This window comes from Chelonoidis abingdonii, chromosome 19 (genome assembly GCF_003597395.2).
Source record: "Chelonoidis abingdonii isolate Lonesome George chromosome 19, CheloAbing_2.0, whole genome shotgun sequence".
Taxonomy (NCBI): Eukaryota; Metazoa; Chordata; order Testudines; family Testudinidae; genus Chelonoidis; species Chelonoidis abingdonii.
Genome location: NC_133787.1, coordinates 33,171,584 through 33,186,368, shown reverse-complemented (window position 1 = coordinate 33,186,368; position 14,785 = coordinate 33,171,584). Strand labels below are relative to the sequence as shown.

Genomic DNA, 14,785 nt, shown 5'->3' with positions numbered 1-14,785 from the left:
TGTGGTTCAGGTAATGTAATATAAACACGGAGACTTAACATAGCCTGTGAGATGTTTAGTGCATTGTTTGATAGTGTTTAGATTTAGGCCCAGATTTTTAAATGTATTTAGACATTAATGCACACAACATTGCAATACCAACTGATTTAGGAGCCTAATCTAATTTTCAAAAGGGCTTTAGAGGTTGACAGTCAATGGGATTTAGGCTCCTAAATGCCTACATCCCTTTTGAGAATGAAATTTAGGATCCTAAGTCAATTAAGCATTTCAACTCTGAGCACAGCAACACCTCAATACCTTTAAAAAACTGGGCCTTAAGGACATGCCCCAAAATATTAGTTGAGTTGAAATGCCTTTTCTAGTTAGAAAGTAATGAAGCAGTTGGAAGCATTGTTGCAGAGAGGCAGTACTGGCCTTCCATCAATTGGTGCTCTGGGCATGTTGAAATTTGTTGTCAGCATGTGTCAGATCTAAAATTATAGCAGTTTTCTGTATCCTAGCCTTCAGCAAGAAATATGCTATCTGTTGTTTTATTTCCTTGGCTAATTGTCCAGGAAGCTGGCTGTCTTGAGAGAGGAGGGATTTCAAGGAGTTAGCTAAATTGAAGCAAGTAGTGGCAGTTCCATCACACACACGAGTCGTTTTTTTCTTTTCTTTTCTTTTCTTTTTGGAACAGCTCAGTGAAGCAAGACACGAAACTCAATTATATAAAGTAAGAGGCCGTACATCTACAGTAGTTTGCATGTATGATATATGGACTATAATCCATATATCAAAAGCACCTCATTAGACATTCAAGATGGATCACACATGGAAAGAGAAATACACTTTTAACCTAGTAAGGGAGCTTCATAAAGGTGGAAAGTCTGTGATTCATGATCTCATATAGGTTTTCAGAGCTAATTAAATGCTACTGGTTCAATTACTTAAAACTTGACTATATATAATCATCAATTGAACAAAAGTTAATGATCGCAAGACAAATGTGACCTGAACTACAAATTGATTTATTGTTGCTCATCACAAGAAAAACTCATAATATATCCCATTATTCTTTCTTGCTTATTACTAGGAAATGACTACCCTGTTATATGAATAAATTTCTTTGGTAATGACAGGATTTCTGAATAATATTGCTAGGTATTTTGGGGAAACTATATTCTAGTGAGACACTAGTGACCACTAGATGTCACTAAAATTTTGCTTGGGCTTCAGGATTCTTGAACTGATGACATTCTGTTGCTTTCACGTAATCTTTTCTAATAGTTCCTTTGGTTGAATAATTATTTGAGGCATGCATATAACAAAAAGAGCATTAATCTTTACAAAGAGGCTTCTCTGCACAGAGAATGTATGCAGAGAGGACGTCTTCTGTGTCCTCCATTCCAAGGCAAAATAGCTGCATGTGATTGGGAGAAAAACAAAAACAGCTCTGTAGTCAGATATCTCTGAGTCCTGGAGTGTACGCTGCATTGCATGTATTTGTGTGGAAGGTTTTGAAGGTGAAGTGACATGAATTTCAACAGCTTCACAGAAAACTTACATTCTGTTACTGGAGTGTTATAAGAAAATGCGTAACCCCGCTACAATTATAAGCAGTGTATAATCTTTAAAGGTTGGTGCCCTACTGGCCAGAAGTTTGATTGAACAGCTTTTGATGATGGCTAGCTGAACTCTTCAAATGCAACTTTAAAAGCAGCTGCTGAGGTTAGGGCAACCTACTTATTCACTCAGCTATCTTGGAGCATCAAGTGTATTGTAGAATCAGCAAAATATAAGTGCCTAGTAGAAGTTGCAAAAGTGCCTAGATTCTTGTGAAAATCCCAGTAGGTATCTCTCTGGTGCCTATCTGCATCTTTAAGTGCCTAGATATCTTTAAAAAATCTTATCCTAGGCTCCTAAGTCTAGGTATGTTAAAGAATTTCACTATACGTTGTTCCTTACTATAACTGGACCACTATGGAGGCTTAAGTTTAGACATGAAATGCTCATGATGCAAATCTACATTTAACCAAGCATTCTTGCCTTTATTACAAACTCAAAAATAGACCCATTGTTGTGGACAGTTTTGTTAAGCTGCCGTTTTTAAAGCATAAATGGGCCTATTTCTCAATCAAAAAGGACCCCTTTTCGATTGAAGATGTAATTTGGATTTTAGAATGAGCATTTTTGGTTTGGAAGTAGCTGTTTTCTCAAGCTTGCAAATAAAGCAAAGTTTGGAGGAGGGAGGTGCATAAAACAGCAGAATTGTTTGTGGTGTGAAATGAATAATGTGTGGATTTGGCACAATTCTGACCAAAAATGAGACCTGGGGTGATGGCTGCAGTCTACAGCAGCTGGCATTCATGTGCTCATTGAGAGTTCATAGCAGTAAGAATAGTTTAAACTTTGTCTTCAGACATCTAGAACTATTTGTCCTGTCCTCTTTGAGTGACCTTTTAGGTCCAGTATCAGAGGGGTAGCCTTGTTAGTCTGGATTTGTAAAAGCAGCAAAGAATCCTGTGGCACCTTATAGACTAACAGACGTTTTGGAGCATGAGCTTTCGTGGGTGAATGACATGCATCCGACGAAGTGGGTATTTACCCACGAAAGCTCATGCTCTAAAAGGTCTGCTAGTCTATAAGGTGCCACAGGATTCTTTGCTGCTTTTAGGTCCAGATTCATCATCTGTCTAATACTGCATTGCATGAGGAAAGCACATATCATTAGCAATCATCACTCTTCCTGAAGTGTCCTATTTGAGGTAGACTGGCTGAGAGGAGCCAGAGAAGGAATTCAGGAAAACTACAAAATTAGTTGGCAAGTCATCAGTTTCTTCTGCTGCTTAGTGTTAACAAAGAAACTGAGGCAGGAAACTAGATTTTGTTTTTATTCGCCCTCTGTTTGGATGCGCTAGTCAGTCAATGCATCCAGCATCGTTGAGAATGGATTAACACCTTATCTAGCATGCTGTAAATAATTAAATTGTACTTCTCGGGATCCAATAGTATAATAGAAAATAAGCCAACCTGTGTTTTTATCTTTTTCTGTTTTTCCCCTCCAGAAGAGTCATTAAAACTTGGTGGTTTTGTTTTATGTTTGCTAGCTGTTGCCTAAGCAGTTTGATGAAATGAAACTTGCAAGAGAAAATCTCTCAAAAATAATTAACTTAAATGATCTGTCTGAAATAATAATGCAACAATTGAGCTAGTTCTCTTTCTTCTATGTGGTGCCAGGTTGGGTTGAAATTTTTACCATTGCTATAGTTGCCAATGCTGGGAATAGATGAGGACTGCACAACTTTCCTTCCCTTCCCTTCCCTTCTTCCTGTCTTGTCTCTTTTGATCTAATTGATGCTGGACCTTAAAAGCCATAGCTGCAGAGTCTAGCTGAAGTGAGTGCTCGTCCTGTATCTTACCTCCACTGATCCAAGAGCTGATTAAACTTTGTTCCTTGTTTTTTAATTGCTTTTTCCAGTGGTGAAATGAAGCTTGAACTGGTTTTCTCTTGTTACTCATAGTTCTTTTCTGAAAGACACTCCACATACAATTGTTAATGGATGGTATTTTCCCTTGGGCTTTGGGTATATGTAATGGGCATTAGGCTGAGATTATTCAGAGCCATCTATGGGATTTGAACACCCAGCTCCCATTAATTTTACAATTATTCACATCTCAGCCTGAAAGCGAAGTTGCCTTGTGTTGCTGTAAATCAAGATACCGTGCTTGCCTAATTCCAGATACAGTTTGAACGTGTTGGGATATGGTTTTAGCAGTGTTGGTGCCATGTGACTTGCAACACTGCAGCTAAAACACTCCACAATAGTCTGGAGTCTTATTAAACTAGCCTGAAAGAGAGATGGTCCACTTTAACTTTAAAATGTATTGCAAGGGAAAGGTGTCAGCTGAATTGCCCTGTAGATGTAAGATCCCGTGTTTATCAGCATAACAGGAGTATAAATCACTCCTATGACTCCTGCCGGATCCTTTTAGGAATTAATCATTCCTTTCCCTTTCCCTGTGGGAAGGCACCTATCACAAGGCCTCCCTAATGGTATGGGGCTGTGGTTTGGTGACTCTTACATTTAATACCATTCTTAGGCCTAGTTATCTGTCTTTCAAGAGGTTTGGGGTATAGTGTTCACAGGTAAATAACTACTGTATTTATCAACTCAGAGAGAATTTGCCAGGCTGAAAAACTGATGTTTAGCAGGTGTAAATCAGCAGAGCTCCATTTGACCTGACACTGTAAAGCCAGGACCTGGTAATAATTGTCAAGTCTGGGGAAAAAAATCTCTGTGGGAGAGTTGTTATAAATGACCTTGCAGAGGGTGGGAGGATTGAGGACTGACCCATATGGAGCTCTACAGGGAATAGGCCCTTAGCAGACAGCAGGAGCAGTTAGGTGGCAGCAGAAGCAGAGGTGCCTATGGAGGTGACGCAGGAGGATGGAATAACCAGGATGTCAAAGGCTACATTAAAGCCAACCAGAGAAGGAGCCATTATCAGCATAAAGGAGGCTACGTAGAAGAGAAGGGTTTCTGTGCTATGGATTGTGAGCACCAGATGAAAATTCCTCCCAGCTAAAGAGAAAGTGGTGAGTTTTATTTGAAACACTTAGTACTTATCTGATATTTGGGGAATAAAAACTTAATTACAATTGATACTTACAAAGGCTCTTGTTTTCATTGATTTTTAATATATTTTTCTATTTCATGAGAGTTTTGCATAAATCATGTTAGAACAAGGAAGCTATCCACCGAAAAGAAAATGTCTTGATTCTCTTCTTTAGCCTGCTATTGTTAAAAGCAGCATGTAAGATTATCATCAGGAAAAACGACTAGAGAATTATTTTTCTCACTAGTCTACTCTTAACTTTGTTTTGACACTGTTTCCCCTGCACAGTCAGTTTCTCTGTTTTTTGGGGTCTTTCACATAGCAACATGACAGAGAGAAACATTTTTAGAATAGGAAACTGCAATTGCAAAACCACAGCTATTAGAAGAGGGGACTCGTTAGTTAACAAGGAGTTTCTTTAAATAGACTTGATTCAGTTGGATGCTTTTTATGCTCGTCACCTTGATAACATTCCCAGTTGTATCTGTCATTAAGGAATTTCAATTTGTGGCCATGTGGAATGGAAGTGGGCACAATAGAGAAACAAGTTTGGGCACCATATTAAAATTTATCCTTTAGACAGGATGTGAATTAGTACCACTACGAAAGCATCCTAAGAAAAATGTGGACATACTAAACATAATTAACTTGTGTGGTTTGTTGTAGTAATCACAGAGAGAAATTGGATAATACTTTGCACTTGTAAGTCTGGGGACCTTAAAGTGCCCTACATACATGAATGAATTATTCCTCCTAACACACCGTGGAGGTGGGGAAGTATATTATCCCCATTTTACAGACGGGGAAATGGAGTTGAGTGCTTGGTACTTCTAAATCCACAGTTCAGACCTAAATAAGTGGTCTGATCTTCAGGTGTCTAAATTTAAGCAACCAAGTTTGGAAATTTCAGCCAGTGTGATTTCTCTAATGGTCACAGAGCGTATATACGTCAGTAGCAGAAAAACTCCAGTACTCCTTTCCCAGTTGTGTTCTTACGCAACTAGAAAACTTTTTCTTCCTGGACCACATGTCCTCTCAGATCTTCATCCAGCCTCAAACCAGTCTCTAAATTTGTGCCCACAAAAGTGTGTGGGGGCTCCATTTATTCTCTCAGTGATAACTAATCAACAGGGACTCTGAAGTGCCTATTTTTCTGAACTTGAGTTCTCATTTTAACCTGATATTAACGGATTTTAGGTCATTTATTGAATGTCATATTAAAAAGACTATGAAAGATGCTGCAATTGCATAGAATTATTGTATGTTTTATGCACTACACTAAATCACATACAATCCTTTGAGGTTAATTGGGACAAATTTTCTCTCTAATGTGATGCTGAATTTATCTTTCAGTGTCTTCTCCACCTCTTCATCTTTAAGAGTAGTGAATTCTACCAGATCTGTGTTGTCCTTGTAGTTGTAAGTTGTCTCAATGAGTATCCACCCAATTAAAGCTCGAAACCCGTCAGTGGTCTGGAGGCTGCAGATTGACTTCTTTGTAAACAGGGAATCTGGAGATGTCTGAAGATATGTACATTGGAACTGGAAATCTCTGATTGTTCGTGGCTCAAGACTGAACGTGTAAATTTTCCTGCACTCACTTCTTTCCAGAAGATCAGAATTAGAGAAGCTTTGGTTGGGAACGTATTGTTTCCTTCTTGTTTTCTCAAAGTACCAAGTCCCATTGTTTTCTGTGAAGCGAAAGATGCCAGGAGTCTGAGGCTGGTCTTTCCCAGAAATAAGTTCCATTGGTTGCCAAATTTGATAGGATACGCCAAAGCCTCCATCCAAGATATAGGTTCTATCATCAATATCCACTTTTAGCAGAAGGTGGGTCATGTGGGAAGCATATTTGTTTTGGTGCAGGTTGTATATATATGCTCCTAAAGGAGTGGTGTCATATCCCAGTGTTTTCAGCACCCAACATAAAAGTTGGTTGTGTTCCATGCACCATCCACCACGCTTCTTCCTTACAATTTTGTTGTAAACCTGGTCTAAATCCAAGGTAATGATTTCCCCACAATGGATGCTGAGATTTTCAAATGGAACAGCTCGAATGTGGTGCTGGAAGATTACAGTTAAGGTTTCCAAATCATGTTTTTCATGGGAGCCTTTGTATCCAATTCTTGCTAAATATTCTTCGATGTACATATTGCCTGTAAAGGAAGTAATATTAACAAAAATTTCATTATTTATGATGATGTGAAGGGATTTCTTGTTGAGTCTAGCTAGCACAGATGCTATGATCTACTGAACTCCAGCAGAGTAGTATTGAAAAGAAAACCGATTCTTGTAGTAGAGAAAGGCAGGAGTAATAATAGGGCATGGATATTGGGATCTGAGTTTTGGTCCAGGGCCATCTCTTCACAAGGGTGGACACAATAGAGCAATTACCCCCTTGTGTGCACAGGCATATGTAAGGAAGATTTTTGGTATCTGCATTAGGTTAGTGTGATACCAGGACGCAGTCAAAATAGGACAAAATTAAGAAACATTAACTGGTTTTTGAATAAGACAGTTCTCATGTCCATATTCTCATCTGAAGAAATGATGGAGGAAGCAGTGTTATCTAGTGGTTAGAGCAGGCACTTGGGAGTCAGGAGTCCTTGGTTCTGTTCTTGAGTCTGTGTTTGAGATCATAAGTAATCCACTCATTTTCTGTATGCCTCAGTTTCCTCATCTGGAAAATGAGGAAAATAATATTCCCTGCTCATTGGTAAACCACATGGAGATTATTGGATTAGAGGTGTCATAGAAGTGTCAGGTCTTGTTATAAATTCAGACCATCACATGATTAACTGAACCGCTGATTTTTTTGGGAGTCACAAATCACTAAACTCTAATCCCATGTAGTTGGATACAGTCGTGACACTTTGGTGTTGGAATTAGATTCTCAGAAGAGGCAGGTAAACTCCCAGAAAGACTAAGACCATAGCCTCTGTTCTCAGCTGTGCTCTCTCTCACCTAGGTACAGATGAAGGGAGTAGTGGGCTGTTTGCAGTTGTCTGATACTGGAATGCTGTGAGATATGCCTAGCTGTCCACTAGCCAGGAATTGCTGGAGCACAGCACAGTGCAGTCATGTTCTTTCCCCAAACTGGAAAAGCTCACCGCACAACCTCTGTGATAACAGCAGCAAGAGGTGGTATAGGAACCCATTACCTGGTTTGATGGCACCCAAGGATTCCCCTACACCAGAAAAATCCGCCGCTGGGGAGAACTGGTCCATATCTGGCCCTTTGAAGCAGGCTTTCTCAATCCTACTAAGCACCTCCAGCTGGCATACAAAAGATCTGGACCAGTTCCATTATGTCTTCTTGAGTCTTTTATGCACATGAAAAGGGAGCAAGATTCAGCCTATACCAAGTAAGCAAGTTTGAACAGCCCAAATAATTGCTCACTGTCAGCATTTCTGCACAGGAATTATTCAGCTTGTTTTCCTGCCTTGCTGTGCAGCTAAGCCATGCATTGAAATGTTCTGACTCTTCTCATGGCTTGCTGCAGTCCCAACATTCCAAGGGGGAGAGACAGCAAGTGTCTGTATGTTGCTCCGTTTGAAAGTGGGACCTGTGCACGAAATGCTTTGAAGGTTTTCTTACCACCTATCCCCTTGCTAGGAACACAAACCATTCCGAGCACTCCATGTTGCTTCAAATGTTTGATTTCTTGACAACTCGTAAACCTACCTTGAAATATTTCTGTGTACACAATGGGAGCTTTATGGTAAGCTGATGTTTAGACTGTTAGTACCATTCTGTCAACTCAAGGAATCAATCTACTGCATTGAGATAAACTTATCAGGGAGCTGCTGAGTGTTTACTGCCAGATGAAATTTCTCAGGATGAATCATAAAATGGTTTTCAGTGACAGATTCATGGTATGTGTGGTATAGGCAACACATGCTGGCCAAAGTTAGTAGAGAGTCCCAGTATTAGCAATGTGATGCAATCAACCTCGGCTGACAGGAGTTTAGTGTTCAGGTACATTTAAGTAACACCAGAAAATGGCCAAGAAAAGGATCGTGAGAGCAGCTGCTGTGAAAACTCTCAGAACCTACTAGAGTTGGAATGGTTTACAACATATGTTCTGTTTTCTGCAGTACGGGCACCTTTGACTGTCCAGTGGAGATGTAACTATCCTACTCAAATTAATTTCTGATCATTAAATAGTGAAAATAAGTCACACCAATATAAAGTAGGCCCTCTGAGTAATGTAAAACCTCTCTGCAGCTCCATGATGTAATTGAACTGTATAAACTCTTAGGAGGAGCAGACTACAGTTATTTTGAGTGTGGAACTAGTAGAATGTTTTGGATGAAAACCAGAATATTTGAGAGATGATTTCACAGCTCTATTGACCACAATTATACAGAGAAAATAATCAACAAAAGAAATTTTGAGGCCTGTCAGAAGTCCAGGAATGCCGATGCACATGCAAAAATGTGTGGGCATTGATGCGCTATATTTGCACATTCAGTTACCATGACTGTACACACTATCACAGTAAATCCATTTGCAAATGATCCACCATGCATCTATTATTAACCCATTGTTCCCAGAAAGTGGACCATTTTGCAGTAAGGAAAGCAAAGTCTGATAACTTCATTTTTTTAAAGTTATTTTTAAAAGATTGTCGTAAATTCTTACCCCTTTTAATATGAACTCTATTATTGGCTAGTTTATTTGTCTTTGCTTCCTTTATTAAGAATCTACTGCGTATGCAAAATTTAAAAATAACAAAAGAATTAATAATTTCTGGGAACAGGCTGTAGAATCTGGAATATCCGAGTTTAGATGAATAGGTGTGGTGCTAAAAATAAGAGAGAAAAAGCCAATACATATTTCTATTATTGTTTTGCCACTTTTGAGAGATGGCATTAAACCAACATGGCTGTGTTTTGTTTCCGTTTCTACACCATTTTTCATACACCATTTTCTACAAACCTTAGTCCTATGGACGTTTGGATTGCATGTTTCTCCAGGACCTTAAGTGTACACAAAGAATTTGGTTTTAAAAAGGAGCTTACCTGTGAAAATGACCCAGCAACAATTGTATCAGGTTTTGCACCCGTTGGGGGTTTTTGTTTGTTTGTTTTTGGATCAGTAAATCAGGATTGCAAGTCTTCCCTCTACAAGCTTCTTTTTCTAGCTAATACACGTCTGCCTCAGGGCTGTTCAGTACTAGATCTTAAAATCCAAGAGAGGGAAGAGTCCATGAAATGAGTGCACATATTTGGATTTCATTGATCCATGAGCTAATTAAACTTTGTATCTTCCTTTTAAGAGATTTGGGTTTTTTTCCCACTGGTTGAAACCAGAATGAACTAGATTTTCAGTCCTCTCCCCTCAAAAAAATTCCATAGACATTCCTCTATAGCTGGATGATGTATTTTCTCTTGAACAGCAAACAATAACCACTGGAATTAGGAAAGCCAGTCTTCTCTTTCTTCTTAGTAAACTGAGTATATTGTTCAGGTGGTGCAGAGTCAATTTTCAAAGGACCAAGTACATAGAACCATTCTTCACTAACAGAAGTTCTTTTTTTTTGGATGTTTTTAAAACTTTCATTGCACTGACTGGATGTTTTATAAATAAACAGTGAATACCATGACAAACACATCTTAAACACAATTTTATGTATATATGAGAAAAAAAAGTCGTTTATTTCAATAATAATACTTGGCACTTTCCATGGCCAAAGTGTTGTACAGACCTTAATTAATTCTATCTCTGTGGAACAGATATTATCCCCATTTTACAGAAGGAGAAAGTGAGGCAAAAAGCTTGAGTGCTTCATCCTACAAAATGCAGGGCACGTTGGCCATGATCCAGCAAAACACTTAAGTATGTGCTTAGCATTAAGCACATGAACAGTTCCATTGACACCAAGTGCTTAAAGTTAAGCAGATGGTGGAGTGCTGTGCTAGATCAGGGTTATCATCAGCACCTTGCCACGATCAAGCCCTAAGTGATTTGGCAAAGGCTACGCAGTGCCTCATTGGCAAAGCAGGAATTAGAACTCAGGAAAACCTGGCTCCAAACTTTCAGACCATGTTGTCAAAGGTCCCAAATCTGCCTAGAACACTGAGACCTGACCAAGTGTGTAGCAGAGCCCGGGAAAGAATCTGGTACTTGTAAGATCTTGCCGCCCCAAAGATACCGCAATCCCCCACAATTATACAATTCTAGCTAAGCCCACAATACTACATAAACTTAATGTATTTCAAGAGTATTGCAAGAAATGTCCATGTCTCCCCTTTTTATAGCTGGGTGAAAATTAGGCATAAAGAGGTGAAGGGTCATGTTTTCAAAGGTGGCATCTAATTTTGATTGCCTCCATTTTAGATACCATCGGCCTGATTTTTCAGGAGCATCCTGAGCTCCTGTTTCCTTCTTTACAATTGTAGGTACTCCAAGACTCAAACCCTTGGCATTTGAAGTGGGCACTCGAAATTACAGGGCATTTTTGAAAATGGGACCCGATGTAAATTGCCCACTGTTTCTGATAAGGAAATGGAATTCAGGACTTTCAACTAGTTTTCAGTGTCATTTAATCACCTCCTACATTGTGATGTGTTCTGACTAAGTCACAACCTCTCCTGGGTGGTGTTGTGAACTGCTGAAGAAAGACATCTGTTCAGCTATCAATTACAGTCTGTTCAAGGACGTGAATAATTCATAAAAAGGTACTAAGGAGGAGATGGAGAATTATAGTGAAAATATTAGGACTTTTGTGATACAGCTTCACCTTTAATTCTGCACTAGAGTTTGGCCACCCACTTTAAAAAAAAAAAAAAAAAAAAAAAGGAATACCAGAATTAAAACAAGATCCAGAGAAGAGGAACAAAAATTAATAGAAAAATAAGGCAATTTCCGTATTAAGATATTAAAAGGACTAGGAGGATTTGGTTCGAAAAGGGGAAGAAGATTAAGAAAAGACATGATACCAGTACATTAAAATTAGTTAATGGTATAGTTACATTTATTGTGAATTTATTTGCTCAAGTTGGCAGTCAGTTTAGCATTTTTAATGTTAATTTTATGGAAGGTTTTACCTTGAGATTGTAAAAGCTCTATCTAGCATAGCTGTTTTGAATTAGATAATATCCACTGTGACAGACTGACAATATCCTGCACAAAGCCTTATGGAATTAAGATAAGTTTTATTGAGTGAAGTAAGATTTTACTGAACTAGCACCTGTGCGGTACATTGTGACTGTGTATGTGGTGTTGTATATACCTTCTCTGACAGGGAGTGGGGATGCCAATGAACATCCCTCATTATCAGCCTTTGAAGCTTCTTCCCCTGCCCCAAGGAAAAATGCATATACTCTAAAAACACCAGACACCAAAAGAGAGAAAATATTTTGATAAAAAAGCCTAGGATTTAACCTGAGTCAGGGCTTTCTTCCTGACAGGACAAATGGACAGGCCTCCTGGTCCACAGAGGACCCCAATCCTTAGGGGAGGATTGGAAGAACTGACGCCATAAGACTGGGTGGTGGTCTGAGCTGAACTGTGATGAACATGTAACCACAAGGCTGCGCCTAGGTTGTGGGAGTTCAAGTACTTTTCCTGTCAGCACCCATGTTAGAGCTGGGATGAACTCTGGTAAGCTTCTTAGCATGAGCGCAGGTTCTTTTATTGTTTTTGTATGTTCTCTCTGTAATGCTCTTTACCTTCAGACTAAAATAGGCTTACTTAGAAAACTGTGTGGTACTTATATCTGTAGCAATCACTCTCTCAGTCTCTGAAGAGAAAGCAAGCAGCTCTGTTGAGGCAGACTTGGAAATACCCAGGGCCAGAGCTTCTGTGTCCTCTAGAAAGGCATTGTTGAGCAGTTGAGAGATTTTCAGAAAAGAAACAACTCTAAGCCCCTACTGCCTTTTTTTAGATTTACGCAACTCTGGGTTAGTTCCTAACCCCACTACACCCCATCCTCGACCAACATTTCTTAATTGTTCATTTACCTGAGCGACGTCTTTTCTGTTCACCTCGTCCACCAGTAACTCCCATGAGCCATGGTCACCTCCCTCCTCTACAGAGTGGACAATGAGAGGCCCTCATGCTCATCAGTCTTCCTCATGAGCGGTTGGTTTTGACGTCCATGTGAAGTTCCAGGCTTTTAACCCATCAGTGATCTAGACGCAGCTTTCTAAACAGGGAATCTGGAGATACCTGAGTGTGCATGTTTAGCTGTTGAAAATAATTTATAGTCTGTGGCAGTGAATGAATATTTTTTTCCTGTCCTCTTTTGCTTCCAGATTATTGAGTTAGAGAAGCTTTGGTTGGGATTGTATTGCTTCCTTTGGATTTTCTCAAACTACTTGTCATAAACAGATAGCTAAAGGTTAATGTTTCTTTTACCTGTAAAGAGTTAACAAAGGGAACCAAACACCTGACCAGAGGACCAATCAGGAAACAAGATTTTTCAAATCTCAAAGAGGGGGAAGTTTTGGGTGTGTGTTCTTTTGTCTCGTCTCTGTTGCTCTCTCAGCTCTGAGAGTGATCTCTCTATCTCCAGGCTTTCTAATCTTCTTTCCAAGTGTAAGTACAAAGGTAGAAGACAATAGCTTATATTGTTTTTGTATTTACATGTATGTAGTTGCTGGATGTTTAATTGTTTTCTTTTGATAAGGCTGTTATCATTTTGTTTTCTTTTAAGCAATGATCCTGTAATGTCACCTTGAACAGAGACATTTTATGTCTTTTTCTTTCTTTTTATTAAAGCTTTCTTTTAAGACCTGTTTGATTTTTTTTCTCTGGTTAGGCAAGGACGAAGGAGGGAAATCTCTTTTGTGTTAGAGTTACAAAGCTTGACATTGCAGGGACTCGGAGTGGGAGGTGAGACAAAAATCTGATCTCTCTGTGTTTGTGTTTCAGGAATTGAAGCAGGAATCTCCTAGAGTACCCAGGGCGGGAACATCTGAGAGAGGAAAGAGGGAAGGGAAGTGGGTTATTTCCCTTTGTTGTGAGACTCAGGGCATCTGAGTCTTGGGGTCCCCCAGGGAAGGTTTTGGGGAGACCAGAGTGAGCCAGACACTGGAATTTCTGGCTGGTGGCAGCGCTATCAGATCTAAGCTGGTAATTAAGCTTGGAGGTTTCATGCAGGCACCTACATTTTGGACGCTAAGGTTCAGATTTGGGACTTATGCTATATGACACTGCTAGATCCCACTCTCTTCTGTGAAGTGAAAGATGACAGGAGTCTTAGGCTAGTCCTTCACAGAAAGCAGCACCATTTGCTGTCACATTTGACAGCGAGCACCAAAGCCACCATCAGCTATATAAGATTTGCAACCAAAAGCCACCTTCAGCAGAATGATTCATGTAAGGAGTATATATTTGTTCTGTTAGATCATGAGTGTTTCCTCCAAGGATAGAGTCAATTGTGAAAGACCCAAAACAAAAGCTGATTATTTTCCATGCACCATCCACCACATTTCTTGCTCACAGTCTTCTTGTAAATAGGTTCTATATCCAACTCGATGATTTCTCGACAGTGTATGTTGAGATTTTCAAATGGAACAGCTCAAATGTAGTGCTAAAAAATTGCAGTTAAGGTTTCAAAGTCCACTTTTTTGTAGGAACCTTCTTAGGAAATTCTTGTGAAATATTCTCTGATGTTCATTTTTCCTGCATGAAGAGAGCGAAACCACTCGTCATATTTGTGCTGATCTCAAGGGATTCCCCCTGTTTTTGTAACACTGGTTGCCTGATCTGCAAATTTCCCCTTGACTCTAGTGTTTTGAAAGAAAGCTAAGCCCATGCAAGAGGTAAGAACAAGACTGAAACACTAGATTGGCGGGTGTCGCCTGTTTTAGAAATACCTATTTACAAGGCATTCTCAAAATCGAGATAAGGTTAGGAGCTGATGAGAATTGTGCACCACCTTCTCAGCAAATTTCTACACGTAGGGACCATTTTTTATTGTTTTTGTACCATGCCTGACTCAGTAGGGTCTTCGTCCGTAGGTGGGGTTCCTAGGTGCTATTGCAGTAAAAACAATAATAATTAATCTCTGGATTACATTACTGATCCCTTCTCTCATCCAAACTCTAAATGGATTTGTGGTGTTTGCACTTTTTTTGATTTAATTTAACATTTTTCTGTGACATGATTTTTTCCAGAGTCATTCAGCAATCTGTTATGGATTATTTTGCTTTCAGTAAGAGCTGTGGTGTCATAAAC

General features: G+C 39.3%; 1 protein-coding gene across 1 annotated transcript; it reads right to left on the bottom strand.

Annotated features, from left to right (window-relative positions):
- Window positions 1-638: 638 nt before the first annotated feature.
- NAT1 (N-acetyltransferase 1) lies at window positions 639-13,111 on the bottom strand. Its single transcript, XM_032766130.2, has one exon. It carries the CDS (start codon window positions 6,745-6,747, stop codon window positions 5,875-5,877), a length of 873 nt encoding a protein of 290 aa, XP_032622021.1. The 5' UTR covers window positions 6,748-13,111; the 3' UTR covers window positions 639-5,874.
- Between the last annotated feature and the right edge of the window lie 1,674 nt (window positions 13,112-14,785).